Raw genomic sequence first — 14,875 nt, 5'->3', positions numbered from 1 at the left:
ATAGATTCTGAAGGTTTCAAATTGAATACATTTACTTACGCAGCATACTCATAAGGAAGGACAGATTCCACCGAATCAAGCCTGTTTACAAATAATTCAATGGCATTCTGGAAAGGGACAAAGAGAGAAAAAAAAACATAAATTTTCCTGACTTAAGTCAACTTCAACTGATACAGTAATAAATAATAAGGCCCTGGGGAGGTGTAGATATCATGTGCAGGACTGGTTTACCAACTAAGGAAGTATATGCGCATCAAAATGAGTGCAAAAATGTTTCACCTGATTGATTCCTGGAATGGCAGGTTTGTCCTCAGAGATTATGATTACGCATACACTTGAGTTTCTAAAATGAGAGGCTCTCGTCAAAACATACCACGGGAGCTGATGCAGTTAAAGCGGGAGATTATGGTTTGCCTGGATGTCTTGAACTAGTGGTAATTTTGAACACAAAAATTAGACATTTCCTTCCAAAAAGCAAGAATCTCTCTAATGATTGTGGAGATGCAGTTGTTGAGTACACCCAGGAAAAATGTTTAAAGATTTTGGGATATTAAGGGAATTGAGGGGGTGGAGTTGGTGCATAAAGGGGTACATCAATGCAACTCATGATTCAAATTGCTATTTTTCATGGAATAATCCAAAGAACCTTTAGTCCACAATGTCACATGTGAAATCAATTTTCAAGAAGGATGACAGAATAAAACAGGCTACTGAATGACGACAGTTTGATACTGAAAAGGTTAGCCATAAATGAACGTAAATAAAGATTCATGAAGAATCACCAAATTTTCATTATTCAAAAAATCAGCCTCATTTCTCTCCCCTATCAAAATTTGGGTGAAATAGTACAGGAGTTAAACTGCAAGCTCTGTAATCCAGAAATCAGGACTAACAATCTGAAAACCGGTAGCAGAAAAAGTAAGTTCTGCTAACAACCTGGTAAAAGAACCACATTTCATCGATAACTATGCTGTTGCTTTACCCTATAGTTGAACTGAATGTCCTCCAGCTTACTAACTGGAAAAGGCCACCTGTGACATTGTCTGGGTTTGATGGCTATGCTCAATAATTAAGAGCAACCTGACTTCCGGTGGCGCCATGATGGACTAGCAGTCGCAACTTTTAGCTTTGCTGCTGTAGAATCGCGATTTTTCGCGTTAAAATCGGGTCTGGAGGTCGGGACCAATTCAAAAACTCACCGGAGCCCCGGGACGTCGCGCTGATAACGTCATCAGTAAGCGCTGTGATTTAAAACGGAGGATAAAGGATTTTAAATGAAAAAACCGTCTTCAGCTCAGAGCCCTGAGAACAATCTCAAAACTGCTGAAAACACAGAAAACTGAAGAACAGACCTCTGAAGTGGATTCTGGAATGGCTACAAGGGCCAAGACTGAGATGGCTACTAAGGAGAAAATTGAAATGGAGGAGATAAAGAACTCGGTAAGAGAACTGAGAAAGGATATTGAGGCTGGAAACTCAAAAATGATGGAAAATATTAATGTTAAATTGATGGAAAATATGTCGAACATCAATGCTGGTAATCAAAAAGTTATTGACTGCATTGGTATTATACAAAAACGAATTGAGGATGTGCATGAAGAGCTAATGGGGAGAATTAATAAAGGGGAAGTAGAAACTAAGAAGAAGTTTGAGGCTGTGCATGTAATTGTTTCTTCACATGTAACTGAAATAAAAGACATGGAAACAATTGTTGATCAAATGGCTGAAGATATGCAGGGAATGAAGCTAGAACTAGACAGCCTCAAGAGTCAACTGGCGAAAGTCTCAGATAAATGTCTTGATCTCGAAGCTCGCTCACGACGCTAAAATGTACGAATACTGGGAGTAACAGAAGGGGCAGAGGGGAATAACGCCCGTGAGTTCACTGCCAACTTAATCAAACATGTACTCAATTTACCTGTGGAACCGGAAATTGAAGTGGCACATCGAATACCTAGATTTAAGCCAAGATCACAAGCAGATCCAGCCCACCCACGACAGATCATAGTCAAACTTTGGGACATTTCAGCACTTGAAGAGCTGATGAAAAAAATCAAATATGGAGTGAAGATGACCTTTGGAAACGACTCTATCAAACTCCTCCGGGATTATCCCTATGAGATCGTGCAAAAGAGAAGAAAGTTCGCACAGACAAGACAGATTCTCCATGGAGTTAAAGATGTCAGATGTGGCGTTTTTTTATCCGGCCAGGATGCGCATTACTTTCAAGGGAAAAGAGAAAACTTTCACTAATTCGGACGCATCTTATAAATATGCCCAAGAGATTGTGGCAGAAACAGAAGATTAATCAAGGCAGCGAGACGATATGGACAATTTCTTTCCTTTTATTACTTCACAGAGAACACCTGAAGATAAGGGAAGAAATACCATTCTTTAAAAGTTTAAAATGGAAGAGCATTTCCACGTGCGCTGGTCTAGACACCTTAACTCCTTTGGACGCTTTGGAATTCAACTCAAGGACATTCTTTGTTCAAAATGAAGGAAAGACTGATAAGCAACGCAGAGATGAACAGCAGAGCCGAATGTGGAAACACAAGGACAAAGGGCGGTTTAAGATCTTAAAACAGCTTTACAAAATATAGAGAATTAATAATGATTAACAATACTAATTAGAAATATAAATGGAAACTAACCTGAACTATATAATGGGCAATATGTAATAATCTGCTAATAAGACTGACTAGCTCGTATATAGAGATAACAAATTTTAGAATTAAAGTAGATAATACTGAAAGGTTAAGTGTTATGTAGTTCGTGTGGAGAAGGGAGGAGACTCAAGCACCTGGCATAATTCCAGGAGCCTGTTTCTGGTTAACCCTTACAGTTAACAGCTTATTATTATCAAAGGTATAACTAATTATAAATAATTAGTAGATGAAAGTGTTAGATAAATAAATTTCACAGTAGCTGAACACAGATCTGATAAGTCTGAATGAAATATATATATATTGGGTGAAATATAATTGATTTTGAAATGGCACCGACTTCCTAGGTTTAGAGTAATAAAAGGAGCGGAGCTAATTGTACAACATCAACTTCGGAAGTCGAATAGATGTCGAATCCCACAGACGCGTGGGACACGTACTAGTGTCGAATACTTCAGACACTGTAATTTTACTTGTTCAATTTTTTTTTAAATCACAATATGTCACAACTATGTGTTTTTTTTTCCCAAGGAAAATCGCAAAAGGGATCTACCAAGGAAGTTAATAATATAAACGCCCCCCAAATATCCAAGGTCCTGAGGTATGGATGCACCGTAATAAATAAGGGTATTAAAATCAGAGAAAGTGCAAGATGATAAACAAAAGAAAATGGGAGGAATCACACTGTGTAGCTGGAATATAAGGGGTATTAATGAACCAATTAAAAGGGGCAAAATACTAGCTCAGTTGAAATCATATAACACGGACATTACTTTTCTACAAGAAACGCACCTTAAACATCAAGATCAGAAGAGATTGAGGGCGAATTGGATAGGCCAAACATTTCACTCCTCATATACTTCGAAATCCAGAGGCACCGCAATTATTATTCGCAAAGGAATACCATTCAAATCAAAGGACATTATATCAGATAAGGAAGGGAGATATCTTAGTTACAGGAGAGATCCATGCTACGCCAATCACTTTGGTAAACATATATGCGCCCAATTTTGATGATCCTCAATTTTTTAATAAAATCCTGAATACAATCGCAGAATTTAACTACCAAAATGTTATAATTGGAGGAGACTTCAACTGTGTTTAAGATCCGTACTTAGATAAATCGATGCAAAAACAAAGAGGTAATATGAAATCTAAAACTAGTGAACTTAAATACATATATAAAAAAAACAAATATAGCAGACGTCTGGAGGATCGCGAATCCGACTGGAAGGGAATACTCGTTTTATTCAATGGTACATAAAACATACTCACGTATAGACTACTTCCTAGTGGATACAAAACTAATCCCTTGTACTATGAACCTTAAATATCACACCAATACGATTTCAGATCACTCCCCGCTAACTTTCGTTTTAAAATTAGAAGGAATGTCTACGAACAAATCGTTTTGGAGGTTTAACTCGCAAATTCTGAAAGACCCACAAGGGAGTATATATCTAAAAAAACAGATGGACCTATTTTTTGAGACAAACGATACACCAGATATATCGCCCACTTTATTATGGGAATCCTTCAAAGCATTTATTAGAGGAGTCATTATCTCGTATCAAGCTTTTCAAAACAAAAAGAATAAGAATGAAAGACAATTAGAAGAACAAATCAGACAACTAGATATAGATAATGCTAAAGACCCAACTATGGATAAACATAATAAAATGTTAATACTGAAATTTAAGCTAAATAAATTATTATCAGAGAAGATTATAAGATTATTCCAAATTACAAAACAAGAACATTTCGAATTTGGGGATAAACCCCATAGACGTTTGGCACGCCAACTGAAAAAACGGGAAAAAGATCATGCAATTTTAAAGATTAAATCAGATAGAGGGGAATTATTAACACTACCTAATGATATCAATAAAAGATTTGCTCAATTTTACAAGAATTTATACACATCGAAAACGCTAATAGATAATAATAAAGTTTCAGAATTTTTGGACAATTGTAACCTTTAAAAACTAGAATTGAAGGAACAAGAGGAACTGGGAGCACAAATTACATCTAAGGAAATAGAAGACACAATAAACACACTTAAGAATGGAAAAACACCAGGACCAGACGGATTCAGTAATTAATTTTATAAATGTTTTTACGACATAGTTACACCACGTCTACAGAAAATGTATACATATGCTTTTAAAGAACAAATCTTACCTGAAACACTAGCAGAATCAACGATCACATTAATACTTAAAAAAGATAAAGATATAGAAGAACCAGGCTCATATAGAGCTATTGCTTTGTTAAATACGGATCAAAAAATATTAGCGAAAACACTAGCTAGAAGACTAAGTCAATATGTTAGTAAATTAATAAATGAGGATCAAACGGGATTTATACCTAAGAGACATTCATTTAATAACCTGAGACGTCTGTTTAACATAATGCATTCACACAAACCTCAAGAACAAGAGTTATCTATCATTTCATTGGACGCAGAAAAAGCGTTTGAATGGGATTATATGATTAAAGTATTGCAAAAATTTCAAATGGGAGAGAACTTCATCGCATGGATGAAATTATTATATAACAAACCCACGGCTAGAATATTAACTAATAATATACTATCTACGAAATTCCAATTAACAAGGGGCAATAGACAAGGATGTTCATTATCACCGCTGTTATTCGCTCTGGTAATTGAACCTTTAGCTGAAAAAATTAGAACACACCCGGATATTTACAGTTATAATACAAAATATTCAAATAACAAAATATCCTTATACGCAGACGATGTATTACTGTATATCACAAAACTGCAAATCAGTATACCAAACATATTAAATCTAATTGAGGACTTTGGATCTTTCTCAGGATACAGAATAAACTGGAACAAAAGTGAAATTATGTCTATATGTCTATGACCGAAAGACTCAACACATCTCTTGAAATTCCCCTTTAAAATAGCCACAGAAAAATTTAAATATTTAGGAATTGAAATCACTAGAAATTATCACGCTATGTTTAATGCCAATTATAGCCCCTTACTTAAGAAACTAAATAATCTAATCAAATTCTGGAAAACGCTCCCGATGTCTTTAATAGGTCGAATAAATGCTATAAAAATGATCTTTTTACCACAAATCCTATATTTATTTCAATCAATTCCAATATATCTTCCAGAAAAGTTTTTCAAACAACTACTCAGACATCACAAATTTTATATGGGATTACAAATCCCACAGAATACAAAGAGCACACCTTAGTAAACCAAAAGAGATGGGTGGTCTAGCGCTCCCTAACTTTATGTACTATAATTGGGCAGTAAATATTAAAAATATGATTCACATGCTGGACAACTCTGGCCAGCAGGTGGACTGGATTGTAATGGAGAGAGAGGACTGGTCTCCGTGTAATACAGGAGCGACTCTCCTCTCACCAATGAATCTGAATAACAAAAATTATAATAAAAATCCAATGATACATAGCACAATTAGAACTTGGAAACAAATAAAACAGAATCTAAAATTAAGAAATCTATCTCTTTTAATGCCAATAGTCAATAACCCGTCGTTTAAACCCTCAATTATAGATAAATCATTTACACAATGGGAAAGAATGGGAATCAAAACGCTCGGAGACTTGTATGAATTAGGAAAATTATTATCATTTCAACAATTACAACTGCAATATAATTTGAAAAATAATCAATATTTTAAATATCTTCAAATCCGTGACTATCTGAAAAAATACACAAAAGACTATCATAACATGCCCCCAGACTTATTGGATGAAGCCATGAAGACAAAGGCTGAATCAGCAAATCTAATATCATACTTATACAACATTATTTTAAATATAGAAATACCTACAACCGATGGTATTAGAAGAGACTGGGAACAAGAACTAGCTATAAAAATTTCAAAAGAGAGCTGGGATAAACACTTACTATATGTGCATAAATGCTCGATCAACGTACGACATACTCTAATTCAATATAAAACATTAACCATATAACCATATAACAATCACAGCACGGAAACAGGCCATCTCGGCCCTACAAGTCCGTGCCGAACAACTTTTTTCCCTTAGTCCCACCTGCCTGCACTCATACCATAACCCTCCATTCCCTTCTCATCCATATGCCTATCCAATTTATTTTTAAATGATACCAACGAACCTGCCTCCACCACTTCCACTGTAAGCTCATTCCACACCGCTACCACTCTCTGAGTAAAGAAGTTCCCCCTCATGTTACCCCTAAACTTCTGTCCCTTAATTCTGAAGTCATGTCCTCTTGTTTGAATCTTCCCTATTCTCATAGGGAAAAGCTGATCCACATCAACTCTGTCTATCCCTTTCATCATTTTAAAGACCTCTATCAAGTCCCCCCTTAACCTTCTGCGCTCCAGAGAATAAAGACCTAACTTATTCAACCTTTCTCTGTAACTTAGTTGTTGAAACCCAGGCAACATTCTAGTAAATCTCCTCTGTACTCTCTCTATTTTGTTGACATCCTTCCTATAATTGGGCGACCAAAATTGTACACCATACTCCAGATTTGGTCTCACCAATGCCTTGTACAATTTTAACATTACATCCCAGCTTCTATACTCAATGTTCTGATTTATAAAGGCTAGCATACCAAAAGCTTTCTTTACCACCCTATCTATATGAGATTCCACCTTCAAGGAACTATGCACGGTTATTCCCAGATCCCTCTGTTCAACTGTATTCTTCAATTCCCTACCATTTACCATGTACGTCCTATTTTGATTTGTCCTGCCAAGGTGTAGCACCTCACATTTATCAGCATTAAACTCCATCTGCCATCTTTCAGCCCATTCTTCCAAATGGCCTAAATCACTCTGTAGACTTTGGAAATCCTCTTCATTATCCACAACTATCTTGGTATCATCTGCATACTTACTAATCCAATTTACCACACCTTCATCCAGATCATTGATGTACATGACAAACAACAAAGGACCCAACACCGATCCCTGAGGCACCCCACTAGTCACCTGCCTCCAACCCGACAAATTACATAGACTATATTATTCAAAAACTAAAATAAATATACTTTTCCCCAATGTCTCACCCATTTGTGATAAATGTCAGTCACAAGAAGCTAGCATAGCGCACTCGTTTGTTTTCTGTATAAAAATTCAAAAATTCTGGAACGAAATATTTGAAATCTTCACAAAATTATTTAAAATAAAACTTGTACCAAAAGCAGAATGGATCATTTTTGGAATATCGGAAGGTAACCCCGAATTAAATGTGTTTCAAAAGAACTTACTTAATTACAGGCTAATAATGGGAAAAAAGCTTATACTCAAATTTTGGAAAAATGCTCCAATACCAACAATAAAAATGTGGATTTCAAACATGTTCGAAACACTACACTTGGAAGAGATGAGACTCCTCCTAGCAGGCAAAGCAGACCACTTCCAAAAGATGTGGTCTGCATTTACGGAACTATTACAAGCATAAGGTGCAATAGTAATTTAAAATATAAATGGTACCAGGATCTGGTAACGGGGGGGTAAAAAATAAATTAAAAAAAAAACACGGTTGCTATATCCTTTTTTGCGGAGTTTTGTGTTACAATAGAGCGATTGTTTTTCCTTTTTTTCTTTTTTTTTTTCTTTCTAGGGTCTTATTTCCTTTCTTCCTTCTCTAATTTCTTCCCAAGGGGCTTTCTTCTCCCAACACTTTCCTGCACCTTCACGATTCTTGCTCACTTTCCTTACTTCTTTTATTTCTACCTTTTTTAAAGCTCGAAAAACGAAGTGGTACAACAAAATGTAATAAGATATGTGATGTGTATTACTGTAATTTACTGTACTTCTAATTAAAAAAAAAAAATAATAATAATAATAATTAAGAGCAACCAATTGTCCAGGGTTACAAGTCTCAAACCTATATCCCTTAATTCCCTTAAGGTACAAAATCTATCTTTAATCTACTCAGCAACTGAACCTCCACGGTGCTTTTCAATAAAGAAATCGATAGATTCACAATGTGTGAACAAAATACTTCTAATTTCTAAATGGCCTACCTATTTTGAGATTGTGATCCCTAGTTCTTAAATCCTCAGCCATGGATACCATTGTTTTGAGCCCTGTAGAATGTTGTCAGTTTCAATGATAGTTTCACTTGTTCTTAAACACAAGAGTACAGAACTAATCAGATAGGCTGCATCCCAGAGAACAGAGCGGAGGTGCAGAACCTGGCGGACTGGTGCGCCAATAACAACTTGGCACTAAACACCTCCAAGACCAAGGAGCTGATTATTGACTTCAGGAGGTCCCATTCTGGAGAATACGCCCCAATCTCCATTTACGGGGAAAGTGTGGAGAGAGTGTCCAGCTTTAAGTTTCTGGGCACTCACATTTCAGAAGACCTCACATGGTCCACAAACACCGCCGCGCTGGTCAAGAAGGCACAGCAACGACTGTTCTTCCTGAGGACATTAAAATAGACTGGTCTGCCCCAACAGCTGCTGACAACGTTCTACCGCTGCACCACAGAGCATACTAACGTATGGCATCTCTGTGTGGTATCTCAGCTGCACGGAGGCGGAGAGGAGAGCTCTTCAGCGCGTCGTCAACAGAGCGCAGCGGATCATCGGGACAGAGCTACCAGCCTTGGAGGGCATCTACCACACGCGGTGCCTCAGGAAGGCCCTCAGCATCCATTAGGACTCATCACACCCCTGCCACGGTCTGTTTCAACTACTTCCCTCCGGCAGACGTTACAAGGCCTTCTACGCCCGAACCTCTAGACTCAGGAACAGTTTTATCCCAAGAGCTATAGCGGCTCTGAACCGGCCCTAATGAGTGCCCCCCCACCCACTCCCTTTGGACAGTCTCCCTCAGATGGTCACGTCAATCAATTCAGCTTGCTTATTTACGTATTGTATTTATTTACCTTTCTTGTACATCAGTGGAGCTGCACACTAAATCTCGTTGCACTGACGTGCAATGACAATAAAATATATATTATTATTATTATATTATATTATTAAGGAAGTAGCCCCAGAAATAGTGGATGCATTAGTGATAATTTTTCAAAACTCTTTAGGATCTGGAATAGTTCCTGAGGATTGGAGGGTAGCTAATGTAACCCCACTTTTTAAAAAGGGAGGGAGAGAGAAAACAGGGAATTACAGACCAGTTAGTCTAACGTCGGTAGTGGGGAAACTGCTAGAATCAGTTATTAAAGATGGGATAGCAGCACATTTGGAAAGTGATGAAATCATTGGACAAACTCAGCATGGATTTATGAAAGGTAAATCATGTCTGACGAATCTTATAGAATTTTTCGAGGATGTAACTAGTAGAGTGGATAAGGGAGAACCAGTGGATAGGTATGTTGCAAAACGTACCTGAAGCGTCGCTGAAAATCTGTCCCAGCCCGTGTGCGCGATTTTGGCGCCGTTTAGAGGGGGCGGGTTTAAAACGCGATTTTCCCTAGGCTGTTCAAATCGAGGTTTTTCAGCCTAGTTAATTATTAACGAAAAATCGCTGGAAGATTCCCTCGCTTGAGCTATTATTAGTTTTAAGGGCTTTATTAAATTGTTATAGTAGGTTAAAAATTAACCTCTAAACCCCCGACTGCCGACAACCGACCGGATCTCATACAGGGGAAAACGGAAGGTAGGCTGTTTATTTTTATGTTAAAAAGGGCTTCTTAAGATCCCTTTATACAAAGTTTAATATTGCGAGTAGCTAATTTTGGCCCCATTATATCCCGCAGTATTTTTCTGGGCATTTGAGGGTACAAATCTACCGCAATGTGAACGTTCTAAACCAGCGCGTTCACAGGATCCCACTAGAAAGCTGATTTAAATGGACTTTAATTTACAGCAATTAAACACTAAATTCCTTCCATTTGGCCTATAAATTAATGTAAATGAGATTTAAAAATCATGTTTTACTGTGAATTATTTGTGAATATTATTTGGACACAGGCTATTTAAAAATGTTAATCATTTATTAAGAGATGGATAGATGTTTAGATCTAGTAATTGAAGTTTGAAATTAGCTACAATTAGGTAACTAACTAATTATATGCTTTAATTTCAGGTCATCCAAGTAAGATTATTTTATATTTGTTTCAGAATGCTTCAATCTATGATAACTGAAAATTTCATTCAGTTCTCTTAATTTTTAAGAAAGTTATGGGCTTTTGACTGTCCACGATCACAGCTTTTTTGTTATGTCCATAGAAAATCAATAGGGAACAAGATGCTAATTTCCGAGTATGAAAATGGCCATAACTTTTTAAATACTTGAGATATGAAAGTGAATTAGGTGTCAAATTAAACTTATTTTTATGCTTTATTTGATGGGATAAATTACAGACTTGATTGATTTTTAAAATCTCAAAATTTTGTAACATTGCTACAGTGGATGTGTTATATCTGGACTTTCAGAAGGCTTTCGACAAGGTCCCACATAAGAGATTAGTATACAAACATAAAGCACACGGTATTGGGGGTTCAGTATTGATGTGGATAGAGAACTGGCTGGCAGACAGGAAGCAAAGAGTAGGAGTAAACGGGTCCTTTTCACAATGGCAGGCAGTGACTAGTGGGGTACCGCAAGGCTCAGTGCTGGGACCCCAGCTATTTACGATATATATTAATGATTTGGACGAGGGAATTGAATGCAACATCTCCAAATTTGCGGATGACACGAAGCTGGGGGACAGTGTTAGCTGTGTGGAGGATGCTAGGAGGCTGCAAGGTGACTTGGATAGGCTGGGTGAGTGGGCAAATGCATGGCAGATGCAGTATAATGTAGATAAATGTGAGGTTATCCACTTTGGTGGCAAAAACAGGTAAGTAGACTATTATCTGAATGGTGGCCGATTAGGAAAGGGGGAGATGCAACGAGACCTGGGTGTCATGGTACACCAGTCATTAAAAGTAGGCATGCAGGTGCAGCAGGCAGTGAAGAAGGCGAATGGTATGTTAGCATTCATAGCAAAAGGATTTGAGTATAGGAGCAGGGAGGATCTACTGCAGTTGTACAGGGTCTTGGTGAGACCACACCTGGAGTATTGCGTACAGTTTTGGTCTCCTAATCTGAGGAAGGACATTCTTGCCATAGAGGGAGTACAGAGAAGGTTCACCAGACTGATTCCTGGGATGTCAGGACTTTCATATGAAGAAAGACTGGATAGACTCGGTTTGTACTCGCTAGAATTTAGAAGATTGAGGGGGGATCTTATAGAAACTTACAAAATTCTTAAGGGGTTGGACAGGCTAGATGCAGGAAGATTGTTCCCGATGTTGGGGAAGTCCAGAACAAGGGGGTCACAGTTTAAGGATAAGGGGGAAATCTTTTAGGACCGAGATGAGGAAAACATTTTTCACCCAGAGAGTGGTGAATCTCTGGAATTCTCTGCCACAGAAGGTAGTTGAGGCCAGTTCATTGGCTATATTTAAGAGGGAGTTAGATGTGGCCCTTGTGGCTAAAGGGATCAGGGGGTATGGAGAGAAGGCAGATACAGGATACAGAGTTGGATGATCAGCCATGATTATATTGAATGGCGGTGCAGGCTCGAAGGGCCGAATGGCCTACTCCTGCACCTATTTTCTATGTTTCTATGTAATCACAGAACAGAACTACTCTAAGTACAGAACAGGCTATTAAACTTGGCTCGGACAAAACTCTGAACTTTAATAGCCCATTATCTGTTATTTGCACTTTATCAGATTATTTATTCATGTGTGTATATATTTATATAATGGTGTATGGACACACTGATCTGTTTTGTAGTCAATGCCTCCTATGTTCTGTTGTGCTGAAGCAAAGCAAGAATGTTCGTGTCCTATCAGGGACACATGACAATAAACTCACTTGACTTGACTAATCTTTCCCCATATCGGTTTCCCACTGGCAAAGGTGTAATCCCTGGAACCTGTCCAAGAGCACTTCACTGTACACCCTCTACAGCAAGTATTTCCTTGGGGTAGGGGGTTTGGATAGGAGAAGGGGCTGTGCGAGCAGTTGGATGGGGACGGATGAGGGTGGGAGAAGAATGGGGTAGTGGGAGTTGAGGGCGGGTAGGAGTAACCGAGGGAGGAGAGGGAGTCGGGGGGGGGAGGGGGGGGGGGTAGTGGGTGGAGAGGATGTTGCAGACATCAAGGGAGGGGAGGGGTCGAGAATGAGGACGAGGGGTCAAAGGCGAGGCGGAGGGGGACCAAGGTAGGGGATCGAGGGTACGGGCGAGGAGAGGATCGAGGGCGGGGGCAGGAAGAGGGGAGTCGGGGGCAGGAAGGGGGGGGGGGTCGGGGGCAGGAAGGGGGAGCCGGGGGCAGGAAGAGGGGGATCGAGGGCAGGAAGAGGGGGATCGAGGGCAGGAAGAGGGGGATCGAGGGCAGGAAGAGGGGGGGTCGGGGGCAGGAAGAGGGGGGGGTCGGGGGCAGGAAGAGGGGGGGGTCGGGGGCTGGAAGAGGGGGGGTCGAGGGCAGGAAGAAGGGGATCGAGGGCAGGAAGAAGGGTGGGTCGAGGGCAGGAAGAGGGGGGGGGGGGGGTCGGGGGGCGTGAAGAGGGGGATCGAGGGAAGAGGAGGTTTGAATGTGAGGGTAGATGGATTGTGGGTGGATGAGGAGTATTGAAGAGGGAACGAGGGTGGGGGTTGAGGAGTATCGAGGTCTGGACAGGAGGTTGATGGCGGAGAGGGTTTGATAGGGATCGAGGATAGGAGGTGGGGGATCGAGGGGGGTGGTGAGGGAGGAGGTTGAGGGAGGGGGGTTGTGAGGGAGGGGGGGGGGGGGGGGGTTGAGGGAGGGGGGTTGTGAGGGAGGGGGGGGGTGAAGGTGTGTGAGTCCGCACGGCCCTGGGCCTCCCCCCCCCCCCCGGACCGGCCGCCTCACCTGACACTCGTCGCTCTTGATTTCACAGAAGTTGACGGGAGCCAGGCCGGGCAGGTAGAAGGCGGAGGCGAGGCGGAGGGCGGCGGTGGCGAACAGCAGCAGGAGCCGGGAACACGAACACATCCTCATCCTCATCCTCATCCTCCCGCTCGGCCCGCAGCGTCACAAACCGACACGTCAACGCGCACACCCGCGGCATTGTGGGACAGTGGATGAGTCCTCCCACTAACACCTTGCAAGGGTGGGGACGGGGAGGGGAGGAGCTGTGGGATGGGCACCACTTGAGATAGCACACGTTTGAAAGGCTGAAGGGTCTTGGTTCTTGGTTTCTTGGTCCTCCAAAGTATTCCAAATGGAATTTAAACTGGAGGTGGTGAAGGGAGGGCTTAAGCCAGAAAGGGTTATTGTGAAGAACGAGCTACTTGTGTGATTCCCAGCATTGCCTTTGAAGAGGATATCTAGTTCAAAATCAGCAAATGTTGGAAATATGGATGTCTAGTTCATAGTCAGAAAATGTTGGTAATAGTGTTACCTGGTTCAAAATCTGAAAATGTTGGAAACAAAACAGGATGCCTGAAATGATTTCTGAAGAAGGGTTTCGGCCCGAAACGTCGCCTATTTCCTTCGCTCCATAGATGCTGCTGCACCCGCTGAGTTTCCCCAGCAATTGTGTGTACCTGCCTGAAATGATTGGGTTGAAGGTAGACACAAAATGCTGGAGTAACCCAGCAGGACAGGCAGCATTTCTGGAGAGAACGTTTCAGGTTGAGACCCTTCTTCAGACTGGTTCAGACGGGATAGATTGTGTCTATCTTCGGTATAAACCAGTATCTGCAGTTCCTTCCTACACATGAAATGTTTGAGTTATCCCTCTTCCCATAGACACAGACCTGGTGATTGTTACCAGCATTTTCTGTTTTTATGTCAAGTTTTCAGCATATGTTGTTTTCATTTGTTGGGTAGAACATTCTCTTGCCTCTGAGTCAGAAGTTTGTGGTTCAAATCTCACTCCAGAAATTTACCCCATCCCACCGGTGTAGTATGGAGGGGTTCTGGGGTTCAATACGACGTTAAACATAAGTAGATTTGAAAGATTCCATGAGAGTATTTTGAAGTTTTGCTAATGTCATTGATATTTATCTCTCAGTCAACGTCATTGAAGCTAATGACTTGCTTTGTATTGCTGCTGTTTGCGATAGCTTGCTCTGCACAAGTTGACTGCTGTGCTTCCCACGTGAGAATGTACAAGGCAAGATTAATAAGTTTGCAGATGGCACTAAATTCTCCAGAATCATAGATAGTGAAAGTGGTTATCAAAAATTACAGCCTCTTGACCAGTTGGGCAAGT

The 14,875-nt window shown here is 40.3% G+C and overlaps 1 protein-coding gene across 2 annotated transcripts in view; it reads right to left on the bottom strand.

Annotated features, from left to right (window-relative positions):
* The window catches only part of tm9sf2 (transmembrane 9 superfamily member 2), a 45,391-nt gene extending 31,672 nt beyond the window's left edge, over positions 1 to 13,719 (bottom strand). The window contains exons 1-2 of one of the 2 annotated variants that reach the window (XM_033023085.1): positions 13,528 to 13,719; positions 40 to 107 (exon numbers count right to left, since the gene is read on the bottom strand). In XM_033023085.1, coding sequence (XP_032878976.1) covers positions 40 to 107; positions 13,528 to 13,668 — 209 coding nt within the window. In that variant the 5' untranslated portion in view covers positions 13,669 to 13,719. The remainder of the gene's footprint in view (positions 1 to 39; positions 108 to 13,527) is intronic. The other variant, XM_033023086.1, reaches the window with a different exon arrangement.
* Between the last annotated feature and the right edge of the window lie 1,156 nt (positions 13,720 to 14,875).

This window comes from Amblyraja radiata, chromosome 6 (genome assembly GCF_010909765.2).
Source record: "Amblyraja radiata isolate CabotCenter1 chromosome 6, sAmbRad1.1.pri, whole genome shotgun sequence".
Lineage (NCBI taxonomy): Eukaryota > Metazoa > Chordata > Chondrichthyes > Rajiformes > Rajidae > Amblyraja > Amblyraja radiata.
This window is presented reverse-complemented; position numbering and strand designations above follow the sequence as displayed.